Source organism: Capra hircus, chromosome 16 (assembly GCF_001704415.2).
Source record: "Capra hircus breed San Clemente chromosome 16, ASM170441v1, whole genome shotgun sequence".
Taxonomy (NCBI): domain Eukaryota; kingdom Metazoa; phylum Chordata; class Mammalia; order Artiodactyla; family Bovidae; genus Capra; species Capra hircus.
In genome coordinates, this window is record NC_030823.1 from 5939246 (window position 1) to 5958507 (window position 19262).

General features: G+C 49.2%; 1 protein-coding gene across 2 annotated transcripts in view; it reads left to right on the plus strand.

The window, feature by feature from the left end:
* LOC102176524 (plasma membrane calcium-transporting ATPase 4) overlaps window positions 1-14141 on the plus strand; it is a 49430-nt gene extending 35289 nt beyond the window's left edge. Inside the window, exons 16-21 of one of the 2 annotated variants that reach the window (XM_018060141.1) lie at window positions 271-484; window positions 1049-1260; window positions 2210-2317; window positions 4643-4819; window positions 8489-8596; window positions 13743-14141. In XM_018060141.1, the coding sequence (XP_017915630.1) occupies window positions 271-484; window positions 1049-1260; window positions 2210-2317; window positions 4643-4819; window positions 8489-8596; window positions 13743-14057 (1134 nt within the window). In that variant the 3' untranslated portion in view covers window positions 14058-14141. The remainder of the gene's footprint in view (window positions 1-270; window positions 485-1048; window positions 1261-2209; window positions 2318-4642; window positions 4820-8488; window positions 8597-13742) is intronic. The other variant, XM_018060142.1, reaches the window with a different exon arrangement.

Here is a 19262-nt window from a genome sequence, read left to right on the forward strand (position 1 = left end):
CTGTGGGAGGCATGATCATGTATTCACCATTAATGCAGCACTTACCTGTTAGCCAGCATGATAAGCACTTATTTGGGGTTCTCTGATCTTCATAAACAGTCTTGTAGAATAGGCATTATCCCTGTTTTACAAAGAGGTTAAATAAGTTTCCATTGTGACTCAGCTGGAGAGCAGGAGGTAGGCGCTTTCAGGGGCAAAGGTGAGGCTGATGAGTGAGGTGAGGGGTCGTCTGCAAGGAGAGCTGAAAGGAGTGGTGGCTCTTCCTGCCAGGATTCCCCACTGAAGGCCGTGCAGATGTTGTGGGTGAATCTCATCATGGACACCTTTGCCTCGCTGGCCCTGGCCACAGAGCCTCCTACAGACTCTCTGCTGAAGCGCCGGCCCTACGGGCGCAATAAGCCTCTGATCTCGCGCACCATGATGAAGAACATCCTGGGTCACGCCGTCTATCAGCTCACCGTCATCTTTTTCCTTCTCTTTGCGGGTGAGCCACGGGGAGGTTGGGGAGGGTGGGGTGGGGGCCAGTGTGTGGAGTGCGAGAAGGAGATGGGCAGAGAGGGGCCTGAGAGGAGGAGGGCGCAGGGCGCAGGCTGAGTCAGCGGGGCAGGAGCCTCTTTCGCGCACTGGGTGCACCTCTGTTCCCACTCCGTGGTGTGTTATGGCATTCTCTGACTCCTCTTAAGAATCTCTCAGGGGTAACTTTATGACACCTTTCTTTAGATCATGAAACTGAAGCTTAGGTCACATATTGAGTAAATAGCGGCACTGTGTTTCAAACCCATGTCTGCCAGACTTGCACGTGTAGTTTTACCACCATGCATTGCCACAAGAAGGCAAATATTGATGGAACAAACTGAGAGAGAAGGTCAGAAATGCTGAGACCAGGGCTAACACTGAAAACGCCTGGTGACCGTGTGGCTCGGACACTGACCGGTTAGGGTGGACACCAACCCTAAGCAACAGTGAGGCCCCACTCATCTGTCTTGACTCAACCTCAGCCCTCCCTGAGAGTGTACTCAATCTTCCGGTGCACCCCTCTCCCAACTAGGTGAGAAATTCTTTGACATTGACAGCGGAAGGAGAGCGCCTCTGCAGTCTCCGCCCAGCCAGCACTACACTATTATTTTCAACACCTTCGTGCTCATGCAGCTCTTCAACGAAATCAACTCCCGCAAGATCCACGGGGAGAGGAATGTCTTCTCGGGCATCTTCCACAATCTCATTTTCTGCTCAGTGGTGCTGGGCACATTCATCGGCCAGGTGAGATTCCAGCAGGATTGGGGTACAAGGTCTGGGAAGATAAAGGCCAGACGCTGGAAGCCAGGATTGCCTGGGTGCCCCAGAAGAGGGCTAGGGACTTAGGCTGCCGGTTGCACCATTTGGGTTTCCCGGCTGGCTCTCGTTTGCTCATTTCTCTAGAATTGGTTCCCTGTATGTCGAGTGCTCCAGTGCATGGCAGCATGTTGGTAGTGAATAAAATTTTGTAGAATTCTTTCCTTAACTTTCTAGAACACAGAAATTTAACACAGTGACCGGGAGGAAGGTCTCTGTCTTGCAACCCCTTTCACGCCTCGTACCGGCGCACTTGAAATGTGCCTGCAGGTGCCGAATAGGCGTCTCTCTGTCCCTGCTGCTTTGTTCTGGAAGGGCTCATGGTCCAAAATGCTACACGATTCAAGAGCAAAGGAGAAGAAATGGCATGATGCCATGTGCAGTTGCAGATAAGCCTGATGTGGATCCCTTCTGCGGGGCTGGAGTCAAGGGCATGACTGCCCTGCTGGGGAAAGGATCGAGCGCCTTTCCTCTTGCCACCATCAGAGATATCCCAAGACAGGTGCCATGCAAGAGATGACGAGCACAAGAGTGTCTGCCTCTTCCTCACTTGCACACTTCCTAAGTTTCCCTTCTCTATCACTGTTGGCTTCCGTCACAGGAAGCCCTTAGCTCCCTTTGATCCCCTCGCCTTTGCATTAATAGTGTTCATAGTGACTGGAAACTCCCCATCAGAAGGCTCTGCAAAGACTGTTGGTGTCTCTCTTCCCTTCCCCCCATCTGGGTCTCTTCTTTCTCCTTCCCCAACAAGCAGACCAGGGTTTGCACCGCAGGGATCCTGGGGCAGGGAGCTGACGTGGCTTTGGTGGCCTTGACTAGAGGGCTGGCTACCTGTTACTTGCCTTCCAGTCACAGGCTGCCTCTTTGTCTGTTCTAGATCATCATCGTGGAATTGGGGGGCAGACCATTCAGTTGTACAAAACTCACCCTGTCCCAGTGGTTCTGGTGCCTCTTCATTGGTCTTGGAGAGCTGTTGTGGGGCCAGGTGAGTACGGACACAGCCTTCCCGCGGTCGCACAGCCGGCAGACCTCCCTTCCCCTAGATGAGATGGAGCAAGCGGCTTTGGAGACCCCCCCAGCTCCAGACCTTTGTGTTCTGCTTCCCTGTTCCCTCTGCCACCAGGCTTTCAGGTTCTTTCCATCCTGAAGGATTCCAAGCCAAATGATTAGTGCCTGGCACTTCAGAGGCTTCTGATCTCTTCTCTAATCATGCCTGGAGACAGACAAATCCCTTAGCTTCTCTGAGATGGAAGTGGAAATTTTCAGTGCTGATTTTGCTAAAAAGGAAAAAGTAAGGGTCTTAGAAGCAGAAGCATTTACAAAGCCCGTGTCTGCAGTGAAGCTGCAGTCTGGCTGTGCGTGCTCTGCCTCATGCAGCAGGACCCCCTTGCCGCTGCTGTTTGTCACCATCACCTTATCCAGGATAAATGCCTGACCATCACCTAAGATAAATTCAGACTCACGTGGTCTCTAGAGAAGCATTATAGCGCATGGTTCAAAGCCCAGACTTTGCAACCAACTACCTTGGTTTGAATCCTGGTTGTTTTTTACAAACTGCATCATAGTGAGTACATTTCTTAGCAGCTCTGCCTCAGTTTCCTCAACTCAGGATAGCAAGGCCACTGTGAATCATTCTTAATCAGCAACCCAGTTTCCATATAGAAATGACTTAGACAAATGTCTAATACTTTGTAAATACTCAATAAATGTTAGCTATTAACATTATAATAATATAAGCAGGTTTGATGAGAGTTTGATTCCTTCCCTAGTACCACTTTACAGCTTCCCCTCATCATAAATTCTGCCCTGGGCTCCGCTTCTGCTTTGCAGACCCCTGGTCTCCATTGATCGGTGCCCAGCCACCTGAGTAATGGCGGCTTTGCTCTAACTGGCCCCAAAGTTTCCTCCTAGGACTGCAGGCTTTCCCCCATAGACCTGCTGGTCATTTCTTCCATACCTCCTAGTTGCCTCCCTGATGAACCCCTATCCCAGTTCCTAACACACGTCCCTCCAACCTGCTCTGTTTGCTGTTTGTTTACCAGTGGGTCCCTAAAGCTTTCTTGTTTCATGTACTGTTTGAAACACTCCCCTGGATCGAGTTTCACATGTGGCCATGTGGCCTTGAAGCCTTCCTTCTGTATCACAACAGCTCCTTCCAGCATCCGAAAGCAGCATGTGGACGTTCTATTTCAAACGTTTGGCTCCACGTAGGACTGCTCACGCGGCCCCCCTTTCGCAGCTGAGCCCTGTCTGCTCCTCTTCTTGTTTGTAAAGGAGAGCTGACCGGCAGGCACTGAGCTTACTGAGTGGTTCACTTTGAATCGCAAGCCCGAGCTTCTGCTCCATGTCCTCTGAGAATATGCATATATCCCTTCTTCTGTGGGCTGCCCCATCCGCTTTCTCACCTGAAGCCCAGGAAGACCTTCAGGGTCCTCTCACTGTAGTTTTATAAAGGAGGAATCACTTAGCATGTGGAAACTGAGAAGAGGACCCCTCCCCTCCGACAGCCTTCCGTCCCCCTTGTGCACACACACACGTTGTGACCGTCTTGTCCCCAGCCATGTTTTGCCCCAGATTCTTGTCTGTGTCCCCTCCCACCATGTACTACGCATTCCCACCGTGTACCACGCATTCCCACCGTGTACCACACATTCCCACCCTATACCACGCATTCCCACCCTATACCGCGCATTCCCACCGTGTACCGCGCATTCCCACCCTGTACCGCGCATTCCCACCCTGTACCGCGCATTGCGCATTCCCACCATGTAGCATGCATTCCCACCCTATACCACACTTTCCCACCCTTTAGCACGCATTCCCACCCTATACCGCGCATTCCCACCATGTAGCACGCATTCCCACCCTATACTGCGCATTCCCGCCGTGTACTGCGCATTCCCACCCTATACCGCGCATTCCCACTGTGCATCGCGCATTCCCACCCTATACCACACGTTCCCACCCTTTAGCACGCATTCCCGCCGTGTAGCACGCATTCCCTTAAGAGACAGACGGCAAAATGAAAAGAGAACCGAGACAGGAGGAGGAGAATAAAGTGTGTCACAAGGCAGATGCTGGTCAGACACTAGAATGTAAGTTCTCCTTCGAGCGTCCGCAAGCGCAGACAGCTGGTCGGGCCCTGGGAGATGCTGGCCCAGGCGGGCTGGTGCTTCTCTCTCTGCTCTCCCTCCCAGGGAGAGGGGTGTGGGGCCCAGAGTGACTTGCCCAGAGCCTGGCGCACGCGGCCGAGTGACAGCTCTTCTCGCCCTGATCCTGGCGTCTCCCCTTCTGCTGCCCCTGCTCTCAGGTCATTTGCACGATACCTACCCAATCCCTGAAGTTCCTGAAGGAGGCTGGGCACGGCACCACCAAAGAGGAGATCACCAAGGATGCTGAGGGGCTGGACGAGATCGACCATGCAGAGATGGAGCTGCGCCGAGGCCAGATCCTTTGGTTCCGGGGCCTGAACCGTATCCGGACTCAGGTATGGTGATGGTGGCCTGTGCTTGCCCTGGAGGAGGAATCCCGTCTGTCTTTATTGGGAGGTGTTAGGAGGGCAGTAGTTCTTGGTGGCCAGTGTCTCTACCCTTCCTAAGGCCCTCTCACTGGTGGGTAGCCCAAGCTCCCTTGCTTCAAGTTAGACAGAGGCAGAGGCGGCCGTTTGGGCTCCTCTGAGAGCACAGGACCCCAGCTGCTAGCATGGTCCTCTAGCTTTGGGTTTGTCTGAAGGCCGCTTCCCACCCTTCACAGGTAGGCATCTTCCTGCTTACAGTCTCTTGTAAGCGCTAGGCCTAACCTCCAGTGGGAAATGTTCAGAGTCTTTCCTGACCCTGCAGAAGAAAGGGTTCAGACAGTATCTCTGCACCATCATCCCCAGCAGACATTTACTGTACATCCTCAAGCGGCTATTAAGGGAATGTAGATGTTATCTGGAGGATCTTTGTAAAAGAAACTCACTCTTTTATGTCTTCCCCACTCAAAATGTAAGACCATGATGGGGAACCTTATTGCTAAGTGTATATAAATAACAGTAGTCTCTGAGTGCCTGAGTGTCTTTTACAGGTTCAGATTTTCTCCCCAGAAAAGAAGAGGCTATAATTTCTTCACACCATTTCCCTTCCCGCGATCTCTGAAATGGGCTAGAAGCTGCTCCTGCTGCTCAGAAGTGCCATGGCCCTAGTCCTGCAGTAGCTTCTTCTCCCCACCTTTCATGCAGCAGCTGTAGCTCCCTGTTCCGGGGTAAAGGGCCTGGTCTAGGCACTTCCCTATTCTTACCTCACATACCTCTGTTGTGTTAGTCCTAAAATTTCCTGTCTCAGGGAACTGGAAATCCCCAAGTTCTCAAAGGTGTTCTCCAGAGAACAGGCCTGTGCCTCTCTGCAGATTGGCTAGAGATCCCAGAAGTAAACTTCACCCTCTAAACAGCACTGCAGGTGGCTTCAAAAGTTCCTTCGTCAAGCCCACCACTTTCTAGGGAAGAAAGGTGAAATGAATATTCTAAGGTAGAGACAGTGATCGCCCCTTTTCCATGACTTTGCTTTCCTTGGGTTCAGTTACCTGTGGTCACCCACAATCTGAAAATATTAAGTGAAAAATACCACAGATAAATAACTCGTAAGTTTTCCCTTTTATGCCATTCTGAGTAGCTGATGAATCTCATACTGCCCCACTCTATCCTGCCCTGGACGTAAATCATTCCATTGCCTATCATATCCTCACTATACCAGCTACCTGCCCATTAGCCTAGGAAAAAGCATAGTGTATACAGGATTTCACACTAGCTGCGATTTCAAGCACCCACTGGGGGTCTTGGGATTTACCCCTGCAGATGCGGGAGGACTCCTGTAGCAACTGGGAACTGGTCTCCAGTAGGACAGCAGATGGAGATGGGGAGCCAGGGCTCGGGAGGGAGGTCCTGGGCCCCTTTCCCGTCTGGAGCTCCTCCTTGCAGAGGGAAATCCCAGGGTCTGCAAAAGCCCCCTGAGCACGTGCAGAGTTTCCACAGCAGCCCCTGCTCCAGGCTGCACATAGTGCACCCCCTTCTTCCGTGTGGCTGACCCCTTCCCACACGCAGACCCCGAGAGCTCAGTTCCTGTGGCTCCCGTCTCTGAGGCCTCGGAGCTTCCCTGCAGGTCTGCTCTTTTCAGAATAACCTGTCTTCTTTTCTTCCCTTCAGGATCATCTGCCTCCTCTTCTACTATGTACATTTTTTCCTAGCCAGGATCCCCTCGTTCCAGTGTCTCATGGCTCCTTCCCAGGCTTCTCTCCTGGGGCTGAGACTCATGGATCTTCCCTTCCCTCCACTACCAGTGTCCACCCCCTCGACTCTATACCCCTCTGGTTTTGCTGCCTACGTAGCTTTAGGTATACCACCTTTCTCTGTTGGAGCAAGAGGCGCTTGGACCAGAATGACATTAAAGCCCGAACTTGGGCAACATAGGCGACCTGTTAGAGATGCTGTGATGAGCAGTCTGCGCCATCACCCCTGATTCCACAGCAGCTGCGCCTGACTATGCTAACTAACCTTCACCCTGGATCCTAAAGCCCTCTCCTGGCATCATCCCTTCACTCAGCAGAGCTGGTCCTTGTCATTCTCCTTGTAACACCTGAGATGGGAAGTGCCAGGCTCTGTCCCGTCCTGGTCCCTGTAACTTTGGAAGACCTAAAAGCATTAGAGAGGGGAAGTTTGGGAAACTCAAGGGCTTGAATCTTGGTAAACTTCCATCTTCATTGTTTGGGGCCTTGTGGCCTTAACAAGCCCGAGGAGTGACTCTCCAGCCCCTTCTTCCGTGTGGCTGACCCCTTCCCACATGCAGACCTTTTTCTCCCACAGCGTCAGGCTCCTCCATCCCTTGGAAGTGAATACTGTATCATGTGATAAGAGTGGTATTTTAGCTCAAACCTGGTCTGAATCCAGAAACTAGCCCTAAACATTTCATGGCTTCTCAGGAAGCTTTATAAATAAGAGCAACTGTCTGATTCACAAGGTCCCTGCCCTCCCACCTTCTCACCTGGGGAAGTGAGGTTAGATGAGTGGAGTCAGCACCTCTCCCACCTCCCTGGTAGACTGACCCGTGGTGTTAGGCATTTGGGCATTTTTAAGGTGATTCTACCAGATCCTGAAGGGTAAGGGAATTCTTTTTGATTTGTTCCTTGTCATTCAGAAGTCAGGGATGAGGGTGGTAGGTTACCGAGGCCTCAGATCAAGGCCACTGTCAGAAGACAAATGGCCTTCATTGCCTCTGTCTCCGAGGAGTCGGACCCTGAAAATCAGAGGCAGTGTGTGCAGGGCTAGACCCGCAGCTGGTGAGCACCGCCGCCACTCTCAGCCAGCTCCTCCTCCTGGGCCCGCCAGCTCCTCCTCCTGGGCCCGTCTGCCTTCTGAGCTCATGACTGACTTGGGCCAGTGCTTCCAGGACCCCAGCGCATGACTGCTGTTGGAGGCCTTCTCTCTAAGGGCCTGGCCCCTGTGTTCCTGAGCTCCGCCTTCAGAGGCCTTGTCCACTCCCACCCAAGGAAGGGGTATCTTAGCGAATAACCCAGAAGAGGGTGAGCCCAGCAATTTCGTGGTCTAGGAGCCTTTTCCCCAAGGCCACTTGTGTATGGGCTACTATATTGCCTCTGTTTAAACACATAAGTTGTTTTCCTGGAAAATCTGCAAGAATAGGTAATCAATTTAATTGGTTTAGAGTTCCTGAGCCTCAAAACTCAGGAATATATACTTTGCCTACTATCTTAAATTGCATGCTTTATTTTTTCAAGAGTATGGGTCAGAACTGTGAATAAGCTGTCACTCTCTGTCAGGAGTCAGGAGTGGGAAAAGTCCCTTTAATTGTAGATGTGTCTGGACACCGGCACACCTCAAATGTCCATCATAGGCTAAAAGGGAAGGGAAGGCAAGGCTAGATTCTGGCTGGGTATGTAGACTCCACGGCAAACTGTTCCTTAAATGAAGTGTGATGTGCAATTAACGTTTTTCCCCCCTTCTCCTGACTGTTTTGTGTGTGAGGGATTCTCTCTGGCTTCCCGTCTCCTGTCCCCTTTCCCCAGCTCTTTCCATCCCCTCCCCTAACCCTCTTGGACCTTCCCTTCCTCTTTTCTCACTTCTCTCTGACTGTGGAGCAAAGCTGTCTCACTTTCTGATTCTTTGCAGATCGACATAATTAACACATTCCAGACGGGAGCCTCTTTTAAGGGAGTCCTAAGGCGCCAGACCGTGGGTCAACACCTTGATGTAAAACATGTTCCTAGCTCATCCTATGTAACAGTTGCGCCAGTTAAATCTCCCCCCACCACTTCTGTTGCTGCTGCTGTTTCATCTCCTATTCTGGGCAGTGAGTGATAGTCTCTTATGATGCATGATTTGCTAAAATGACCACAAGAGAGCACGTGGCAGTCACTTTAACCAGTCGTGGTTATCTTTTCCTTTTGGTTTTTCCCTTTGGTCTTTGAGTTGGGCAAAAAGTTGGGGCAAAATCCCCACTTCAAAACTAGCTGTGTGCCCTTTAATTGGATTATTTTTTAATGTTGAAAAGCTATTAAACCGTAACCATTTTAAAGACAGTACTCTTGTTTTCTGATTGTTCCCCTGCATTGCCTGTTCCTTCCTTGAGTTCTGTTTGTTTTACTTCACTTTGTTTGTTGCTTTGTTTGAAGATGTTGTTGTTGCTTTCCTCTCCTTCTGCTCCTTTGACTGTCAACTCTGTCTCCTAAGGTTAGGTGTAAGGTTAAGCCAAATGGAGACTCGAGAACTCTCTTCATCTGGGGGCAAAGTTGAGATCTCCTGAAAAAAAGGCATAAAAGGAGCTATTATTCCCATTTTTTTTAAGCAGTATATCTGTCATAGTTGAATCAGTGTTGAGTTTGGCCAATACTAATAGTGTCTTTTTGGCCACCACTCCACTGTTAGCTGGCAGTATTGGCATAAAAGTGGTAACTGAATGTGAAGAAAAGATGTTCAGTTCACATGCACAGGCCTGAGCATCCCTGTTGTTTTGCTTTTCAGGGATCTTCAGCCAAACTCTGGTTTAAGAATCTATTCATTCACATCTCGTAGGAGAAATATATAAAAAGATCAAAATAACGTATTTTTCACCTGTTAAAAAAATTTTTTTTTCCTGTAGGAATTTCTGAAGAGCAACCTTTTTTTTGTTTTCTTCCTTTCCTCTAATCTGATTGTTTTACTTATAACCAACACTTCACATTTATTTTGGCTGCAAAGTTTTAGGACCCCTTTCTCAGTCATCCGGTCAACCAGAATGCCATCAGGGCTCACCCTAAGATCTGGTAGATTATAGGTAGATTATTGCTAATGCTTTGCCTTCCTATTCCTGATCTTTTTACCTTCCCCAAGTGGGACCCAGAGAGGAAACATAAGCCTCTTTGCTGATAGTGCTGTTAAGGTATTTGGTGGGGAAGGCGTCTCTCTGTATTAAGTACGTTGTGGGCTTCAAATACCTGAGTGTTTAGTCTGTTTCTTTCTCCCCAACTCCTGGATGCCACCACTCCAACCCTGGGATGGAGGGTAAAGAAAGAGCAATTGCTTTCTCTGTGGTTCACTTGATTGTGAGTGTGTAGGATGGTCAGACCTAGATTACCCATTGTCTTTCTATCTAAGTGTTCTCATGTGAGGTGTGAGGAGCAGGGGGAGAGGAGGTCTATGTGGATGCGTGTTCTTCAGGCCCAAAGGCAGCCAAGATCTGTGTCTTACCCTCCAGCACTCAAGGCTCTCCTGCTCTAGTCCTCCCGTATTCCTCTTGTTCCCTGCTTTCTTATGGCTTTACCATGTCCTTCTAACTAGTCTCTGTTCTATTTTAAACCCTGCCTCTCTGTTGGGAAGGGTTAGTGTCAACTGTCCTGGTGATTTGAAGGTGGGAGGACACTAAGCAAAAAACAGTGACCACGGGGCTCATGCAGAGTTGCTGGTGGACGATATGGTGCAACCCCTCAAAGGTAGAAAGCCCGGAGAGTCAAGCCATCCCTGCTCTTCCTCCAGCTGTGCCTTCTTACTGGAGGGCCTAGAAGTTATAGTCAGGCATTTTAAAACCCATTTCCCATTCCAGATTTTCAAACAAATTCAATTATTTATCTAATGTTTGGCAGACAGATCTCTAAGATTTCCCTCTCTGTATGCTAAGTTGCTTCAGTCATGTCCGACTCTTTGTGACCCTGTGGTCTGTAGCCTGCCAGGCTCCATGGGATTCTCCAGGCAAGAATACTGGAGTGGGCTGCCATGCCCTCCTCCCCGGGATCTTCCTGACCTAGGAATCGAACCTGTGTCTCTTATGTCTTCTGAATTGGCAGGCAGGTTCTTTACCACTACCACCGCCTGGGAAGCCCAAGATTTCCCTCTCTAGGAAGGCCCTAATTCCTTCTCTTCCCTTAATTTCTGCAAAGGAAACCTGCAGAATACCAGCTGAAGAAAAGGGAATCTTCATCTTCCCATTCACTGAACTCCAGAGAGTGGCCCTTAGCACTCATGCCTAATCTAAGGGCCAGCCTGGTTCGGGCCTCCGAGCCGTGAGAAACAGTTGCTCTTCAATCAGCCACTTTCATCTGTAGGATAAGCGCCCCAGAAGGGACATTTCCCAGAGACTCTGAGCGACGGTGATTGGGGAAGGAAAGGTTGATTGGCCAAGCAGAGAGGGCCTGAAGCTTGCCCAGCAGCCGCCTCTATCTGTGTCTTGTCCCCCACACACTGCTCAGGCACCAGGCACTGTGCGTCAGGAAGGGAGGCTACCACCGCCTGGGGTGGGCTGGTGATGAGGTAGCTGTGTGGTGGGCATCCGTGCGTGTCACAGAGTCTCCAAGGTCAGCACTGGGATTGAGAGGCCTTCTGGCACAACCCACACCCTCTGCCCACCACCCTCCTTTCCGCCTGCCAGGCCACCAGATGGTGCTTCCTAGCTCTCTGACTCCTCTTCTCGACCTTCCCTTACAGGTGGCTGCTTTCTCTTTAGAGTCCAGAGCCCTGCTATCTAGCTGGATGACTGTTCCTTGCTCCCCTAAAGAAGAAACTGTCCCTATCTTTTCCACCCCCCATCCCCACGTCACCTTCATCTCCCTTATTGTTGCCTGTAACAGTGACTCATCCCCCCAACAGGTGAGAGGAAAAGCCACCAAACAGGGCTCCAGAACCTCATTGCGACCCCTGTTTTTAAACATCTGTTTTCTAGATTGGACTTAACATACAATTGTTTTAACAAAGTTTTCAGTCACTTTAAAAAAAAATAGAAGCAGGAAGTTTGAAAATCACTCATACTAAAGATGACCAGCTCATGATATAGAGGTGCCTGTCACCTGTAGCACGTGTTAGAAATGTGGAGATCGGAAAAGAGTGGGCTGTGCTAGCACTCCTGCAGGGGGAGTGTGGTTTTGAGGGCATTGGATTCAGTCTCGCTTCATCCAGGTGCTTTGCTCTAAGATTTGATGTAGACCCATTATAACTTGGGACTTCCTGAAACCCAGATGTAACCTGGATTCCATCTGATCTTACCAAAGGGATAGAAGGATAGATCCTAACTTTGTGTGCAGCAGCAAGGTGAATGTGTACCCAGGTTCCTCGATTCTTCTTGGCTGAAGCACTGAGCCAAGGGGTCGCAATGAGGTTCTGGAGCCCTGTTTGGTGGCTTTTCCTCTCACCTGTTGGGGGGATGAATCACTAGTACAGGCAAACGATAAGGGAGATGAAGGTGACTTGGGGATGGGGGGTGGAAGCACTGAGTGACAGTGTCCTCTGCCTTCTGAGCTCTGAGTGCCCTCTGTCCTGTGGGTCTGCCGGCGTGCTGTGGAGTAAGGCAAGATAAGAAAGCCTTAGCCGGCAGAGATGCAGCTTCCGTGAACCTGCCCTGTGCGTTTCTTTGGAAGGTTCTGCACAGTGACGGAAGCGTTGAGACCAGCTGCACAGTTCATTTGCCTCTGTGTGTGCTCGCTGGGTCCATGTTCTTCAGGAAGGTGTTCTTTGCTGGAAGAGGTGCCCCGCCCCAGCCCCCATCACTTCTCTCTCCTCTCCCACCTCAACAGTCTCTCCTGCATTATTTCCATTTCTTTTCTGATGAAAGAACTTTGGGATCAGTCTAGGATCAGCCACCTCCCAGAACTGAAACTGTCCTACGACCGCTTTCTTTTCCCCTCTCTCTCCAGCCTCTCAGGATCCCACCTTGCCCCTACTCTAGTACTACCAACCCAAGTTCTAACACATACCTCAGAGAGGTTTCCAGTTTGGAAAAACAGCTGCCAGAGAGCTGGTGCCTATGGATAAAGTGAAGGCTGGGCAGAGGGATCAGTGCTTGTCAGGTGTTTCTTCTTCTCCTCTAAACGGAACCCCTTCCTCTGTTGTGCAGTAGAGCAAAGCCTGTGACACTCACAGGAGTGTATCCCCTTTGAGAAACCACAGGTGGCTCCCTTTCCTCCATCCTCGTGATCCATCCCATCAGGAAAGCCTCCTGGCCTGAGTAGCTTCTGTTCTGAGCCCACGCTCTCCCTCCCCTACCTAAGATCATGTTCCTCTTCGTAATTTACAAACAGCTGGAGAAAGCTCTGTGACTCGGCACAGCCGCTGTGCGTCAGAGTCATGGCCGCATGCGTCCAGCCGCATCTGAACTGAGAGAGCAGCCCTCTGTCAGCCTCGGAGGGGGCAACTGTGATGCCTGTATTTATCCACCTCTTCAAGGGGAGGGGCTGAAGGAGTGGAGTTCTGCTTTGTTTGGGGGAAAAGGACACAGTGGAGATTGTGGGATATAAACATGTGCATGTTTCCTGACTGAAAGAGCAGTTGTTAAATTGGAGAGGATAAGAGTTTTGATTTCTTGCATGCTGCTGACACAGCTGCACGGTATTGCCTGCCTTGCCGCACAGTATTAATGGTCGCTTATCACCCAACGTGTATTGTGTGCAAATTGATATGTTTGGCTTATTGAGGGTTTTCAACAGATAACTTCAATGTGTAATCTTCCATTCCACCCTCACAAAATATTTGGCCCCAACACAGAAATCCACATGTCTGGATCATCTTTTAAGTTTGACTATTAAACTGCATCTATTTCCAATGTCCTTGCTTTCCATCCAAAAGAACTAATGAATCTTTTTGTTTCCTATTTAATTTTGAGAGTAGATTGTTTGGAAATGCTAACTTTGCTTTGGGTTTTCTACTTTTTCTTATGCAGCTTTGAAATATTCTGGTTGTTTGTCATTGTTCACTCTCCCCACCCCACCTCAGTGCTTGAAATTTAAGTCATGTGATGTTCTGGTGTTTCATGATCTCTTCTCATGCTTTTGGTTTGGGTTGTGGGGCAGTAGTGTTCTGTAGCTGGGCTTTGTTTCTGTCATCAAACCACCCAGTCCCCTGTTCTGCTGACCAGTTCTCACCGCTGCGTTTTCTCACCCTCCTTTTCCTTCCCCTGGTGTAGATCAGAGTGGTCAAAGCGTTCCACAGTTCCCTCCACGAAAGCATTCAGAAACCCAAGAACCAAAACTCCATCCACAACTTCATGACCCACCCTGAATTCACCATAGATGAGGAGGGGCCACGAACACCACTCCTGGATGAGCAAGAAGAGGAAATTTTTGAAAAGGTGTCTAAGCCTGGGACTAAGATGTCCTCGCCGGGTGGTGAGGACACTCCAGAAACCAACGAAAACAACAGCTCGGTGGATTGCTCCCGAGCACAAATTGTTGCTTCCCACTCGGACAGCCCTCTGCACAGCATGGAGACGTCGGTTTGAACTTCGTTCTCTGCTTCCCGTTCCTGCCTTCCCTGTCCCCCTTTTCATCTGTCCCGTCGTTAAGGCGATGATGGGCCTTCTCACTACGAGGATTTTAGCTGAAACTCAAGTTGGGGTTTGCAGCAGGACCCAGCTAAGCCCCAGGCAAGTGATGCGGGGTGGATCTATTCCTTGGACGTGTCAGTAGTCATTTTGAAAGAAATGGCAACAATCATCTTGGCGTCTACCCCACCTCCAATTCTCCCCAACATTCCTATCTATGTCACCAGTCTCCTTACTTCTGGATTTTTACCCTATGAGTCTATGCTGTTTATGAGCTCAGTTCAAAATTCAGAGCTACAAACATTATCAAATGAAATGTGTTGAGGTAAGAATGGAAGGTACAGAATCAGATTGTTTTAAAACAATATTTCCATTTTGAAAAGTTATGCCCAAGGCTCTTCTTTCTGCCCTTCCAATCAAACCTCCCCACAATCTCTTGGTCCTTTGCGACCATTGTCTTCCTTACCTTCACTCTAAGTTGTGATGATTAAAAAAATAGAAAGAATATGGGTGAGTTGAGTCAACTTTGACCTTTCTCCCTTCCGGCCCCAGTGGAACTCTCGGTTTCTTTCTAGAGACAGGCACATTTCTTTGCTAACGGCCCTTTGGGAGCAGTTGCGAGCAGGTAATACTGTGTCCCTGTTGTTGCCAGGTTATCTTCTAAACTGCCATCTTGCCCGGTGTGTGTGGTTTCTAAGTGCCAGGAGGATTAGCCTTGACCATGAAGCTCACACATATGTGGTCTGTAGTTTTTACCTGAAGCCTGAGCTTCCTCCTTTTCCTAAAGTGGTGGCAAAGGAATGAATTAAGGTTGACCCTGCCTCCTAACTGGGCTTGGATATTAAGGAACAGAAGCTGGCAGATCTAGGGCAAGACAGACCATCAGAGCCAACTAGGAGTCCTCCTCGGGGTAACCACTGCTGCTCTCAAAGCCGTCTGCTAAGGCTGTTCCCGGGTAGGGCCTGATCGCTGGGGGCGGGACGATTGCGAAGGCGTGGGAGAGTCCACAGTGCCAGGGCCTGATCGTTGGGGGCGGGACGATTGCGAGGGCGTGGGAGAGGCCACAGTGCCCTTGCAGCAGGACCTGAGAAACCCTTCCTCAGAGCAGTCAGAACTGGAGCTCAGGTGACGGGCCAGCTTGGATGCTGCCTTCAGTCTTCTAGTCCTCTGCTGTGTCCTCTAGCTCAGCTAGTCGCTGAAAGGGCCCCAGCCTTTTGAAACTATGTGGCTCCAGTGACACTCTGCTGACTTAAAGGAGGGAAAGGAGGCGCCCCTCCTCGGTCCGCGCCCTACACCCTGCTCAAGCCCCTCCTAGAACGCTCATTGCGGCACAGTTAGGCCTGTGCCTTCTCTCCCTGAGCGCTGCCCAGAGCATCCCCTTCCCTGCCTGGCTCTCAGGGGCCAGGGAACTGGCTAGGAGATTTTTAAGTGGGACATGATGGAGCCGCATTTGCAGTTTCTCCATTTCTCTCCCTGCTGCGCTGATGTAAGCTCTTCTGTGTAGGAGTCGGCTCATGTCGGCCAAGTCCCATCTCCATCAGGTAAATGAAGCCTCTCCCCTCTTTCTAGACTGATGGGGACGGGGAGAAGGGCCTTGAGACTGCTGGGGACTGCCACATTTCCATCTGGGGCTCCGCTGACCTGAGCTGTCCTCTCCAGCCTTTTCCTGTGGCTCCCTCCCCGCTCCCCCTCTCACCAGAGCTGCCCTAGGAAGGAAAAATAAAGACATTGTACCCCCTGCACATTCCCATTAGTACATCAGCCCCCAAATCTGATTTTGGTTTTGTAAAAGTTACATGTTCCAGTGATCTTTTTTTTCCTCTGTCTTCAGTACTGATGGGGGAAAAAATAGCTCACCCAAGGTGTTCGATGTTCACATATATATTTATTAATTGGAAGATTTAGTTCTGTCGAGTCTTTTATTATCTCAGATCAGTTTTTAAAACAAACTTTGGAGGCTATTTTATCATTCCTGCTCCCGAAAGACTCTCATGGTGCCTGACAAGTTTACCCTTGAGGGCTTGTGTCTACTTGTTTAAAGTCAGTGGGATTTTTTCTGTGTATTCTAGTTTCTGTAGTAAGAAAGAAAATATAGAAATATTATGCAAACAATATATACTTTTCTTTAGATCATAAACTGATATTTTTTGAGTCAGCCATATGTATTTTGTTTAAAGGATTTAAAATAAAGTGCTGTCCTGTAACCCTGTGGAAGGGGGCACAAAAGCAGCTGTTAGACATGACAGGTGACTCACAGTGTATTTGCAATTTGTTTTTAAACCAATGCACCATACTACCTTTCTCCAAACAGCCATCTTCATGCTTATGGGGAAGAATTTTGTTGGATCTAGAACTTTTTATATAAATTTTGCTGGTATGGAATTGAGCAAGTTTAAGTGCTTATGTGCATATATTTTTTATATGTGGTTTTTTTTTTCCTATTCAGTTTCAGTGATCCCACTGGCAGTGGATAAATATGGCATAAGTTAATAAACCTTTCCCCAAAAAATGGTGCTTTGGATTTGAAAAGAGCCTGATGGGGAAAAGGGGGAAATATTATCCTAGATTCCTCTCTTGATAAAACTAGAAAAATGGGCAGTTGATTACCAATGGGAAGGAAGGCATCCAGGAAGAAGGAACAGCTGGCAGGAAATAAGTGCACATCCCCATGGAAACGGGTATCAGGAACTAGTGATCAGGATCAGGGACCTCAGGTAGATTTGTATTTCTTGAAGAACAGCTAGCAGAGTGGTACCCAAGACACTTGGGCTGCACGGGTACTCTGATTTGGGGGTTGCATTTTTTACGGTTCTTTCACCTCCTGTTGCCCCTGGAGTTTTCCATTAGTGAATTTTTTTGTGCAAGGATTTGATTTGAGACTTCTCCCCCTCCCCTAGAAAAGTTTTATGCAATATATCGGATGAGAGAGAATAGCTCTACATGGAAAATAAAGGCTGGTTCTAGCCCTAGGTGACAGTCTTGACTAGATCCTTCCCATAGGTGTCCTCTGCTTCTAAAATGACTCTCCATCTCTAAGTGTGGTAGAGAGACCAAGAAATCCCGCAGGCACTTGTGAGTTCTTCAGGGTTTGCATTTCTTCTTCCCTTGAGCTTCAGAGGGGAGAATCGCACACTTATATCTGAGTGATTACCTCATTGCCAAAACCCAGGGGCATGGCAAGCTCACATGTGTCCTGAAACCTCTCAGCTCATCCATCACTTCTCTTCCCTGTCTTCCCTGCCTAGTGACTGAAGCAGCCCGTGATGCCATCCCAAAGTGCACACTTCCTCTTCCTCCCTCTGCACAGCTGGGGACCCCCTCGCTGCAGTGGGTGGGGTGGGACCCTCTGTAAATGTCTGCTCTCTTAAGCCTTTCCAGGCTCTTCCTCAGAACAGACCCGACATGCCTCCGTTTAGCTCAGTGCTGCCCTTGCCTGCCCAGCCTGCTGTTAGACCTGCTGTCCCCTTTCCTCCTGATTAGGAGAGGTGGGGGGAGGTGAGCTCCCCATGGCTGAATCGGCCTTTCGTTCATGTGTTCCCCCTGTGTGTATATGCTGTGTGTGAGTATGCCATATACATGTGCCAACAAACCTATCTACATTGTTTCAGATTAGCACACACACAGGGATTCTGAGTTTCTTTTTTTCTTTTCAGTAACTAGTATAACAGGCACTGGTATTTTGTATAAAAGAAAAAAAACAAAACAGAAGATTGATTATTGTGATCTGCATGACATACACAAACGGTGATATCAAAGCAATGTGTACCCCAGTGTGTGTGGTTATAATCTACAGTTCAGCCAAACAGTATACCCAATCTGTATTTGCATTTTAATATTATTTAAGCTCTCTGTACAATGTTTTGCATGTATTTATATGGTTCTTAGGGAAAAAAATGCTATAAATAGCAATTCTGAAATTCAAACATGTTGTTCCATTGAGACAGGAAGAACGGAAGGGGAGTTTTAAAGGAAGGGAAAAAAGAGATCTTTTTTTAGAACAATGAAGCTGTTGCTGATGAGCAAACTATTGTGCACTGAGAATAAAAATCCATGCCTGCTTGTGACTGTGCTATCCTCTGTATGGATCCACTTTGGGGTAAGGTCACCGGTTGTTGAAACTGAGAAGGGCCCTGCCACGGCCACGTTGAGAGCCTAACTGTGCAAGCCCAGGACTCAGCCTGTTACTGGGTCCTGAAGTGCTTCTCTGCCAACACTTCCCTTTGGTGGTTCACAGCCCTGGTTGCCAGTTTCATTCCCTCAGGAAACGAGCTTTGCTCTGCCCACCTTGGTTAGAGTCTGCAATCAGAGAACTATGAAGCTGGGGCTTTTGAAAAAGGATGAATCTGGAAGGATGAAAAAGAGTCAGGTTTGGCAGTCCTTTCCTTCTTTGTTTTAATTTTTAACAAAATGCCTATCAGGAAAATTAGTTTCCTTTATGTTAGCAGCTAGACTTCCCTCGGAGCTCAGTCGGTAAAGAATCTGCCTGAAACACAGGAGACCCAGGTTTGATCCCTGGGTGGGAAAGATCCCCTGGAGGGGAAATTGCAACCCACTCCAGTATTCTTGCCTGGAGAATCCCATGGACAGAGGAGCCTGGCGGGCTGCAGTCCATGGGGTCACAAGAGTCGGACACGACTTAGCAACCAAACCACCACGTGTTAGCAGCTATTCCCTACCTTCCTTCCTGAGTTCTTCAGTTCCCACCTTCCCAGAGGTTTTTTGGGGGTTGAGAGTTTGTTGTTTGTTTTAGCTGTTCCATTCACTGGGTCTCTAACATGACTAATAGGCCTTAGTTTCAGGTCAAAGCGGCCTCCTGGCAAGTCATTTAGGTTCTGAGCTTTCACATCTCAATTCAGAGCTCCTCCCAGCAACTCTCATCCAGACGCACCTACTCTCCTTTAAAACAGCAAGTAAGGAAAGGAGTTGTTGGCTCCCCAAGGTATTTTAGGGAAAGTAGGATGTTGAAGAAGAGCCCGGCTCTCCTGGCTGTTTGAAGAGGTCGATTCTGAAGGAGGAACCAGCCACGGTTGACAAGTCTTCGGCAATGGGAAGTGTTACCCACCTTTCCTGCCTGTCCCAGGTTGCTCTCCACGGGCACGGACCCACTGCCCACCTAGGTTCTTTCAAACGTGCTGGGGAGAAAATAACTAATAACCAACCAAC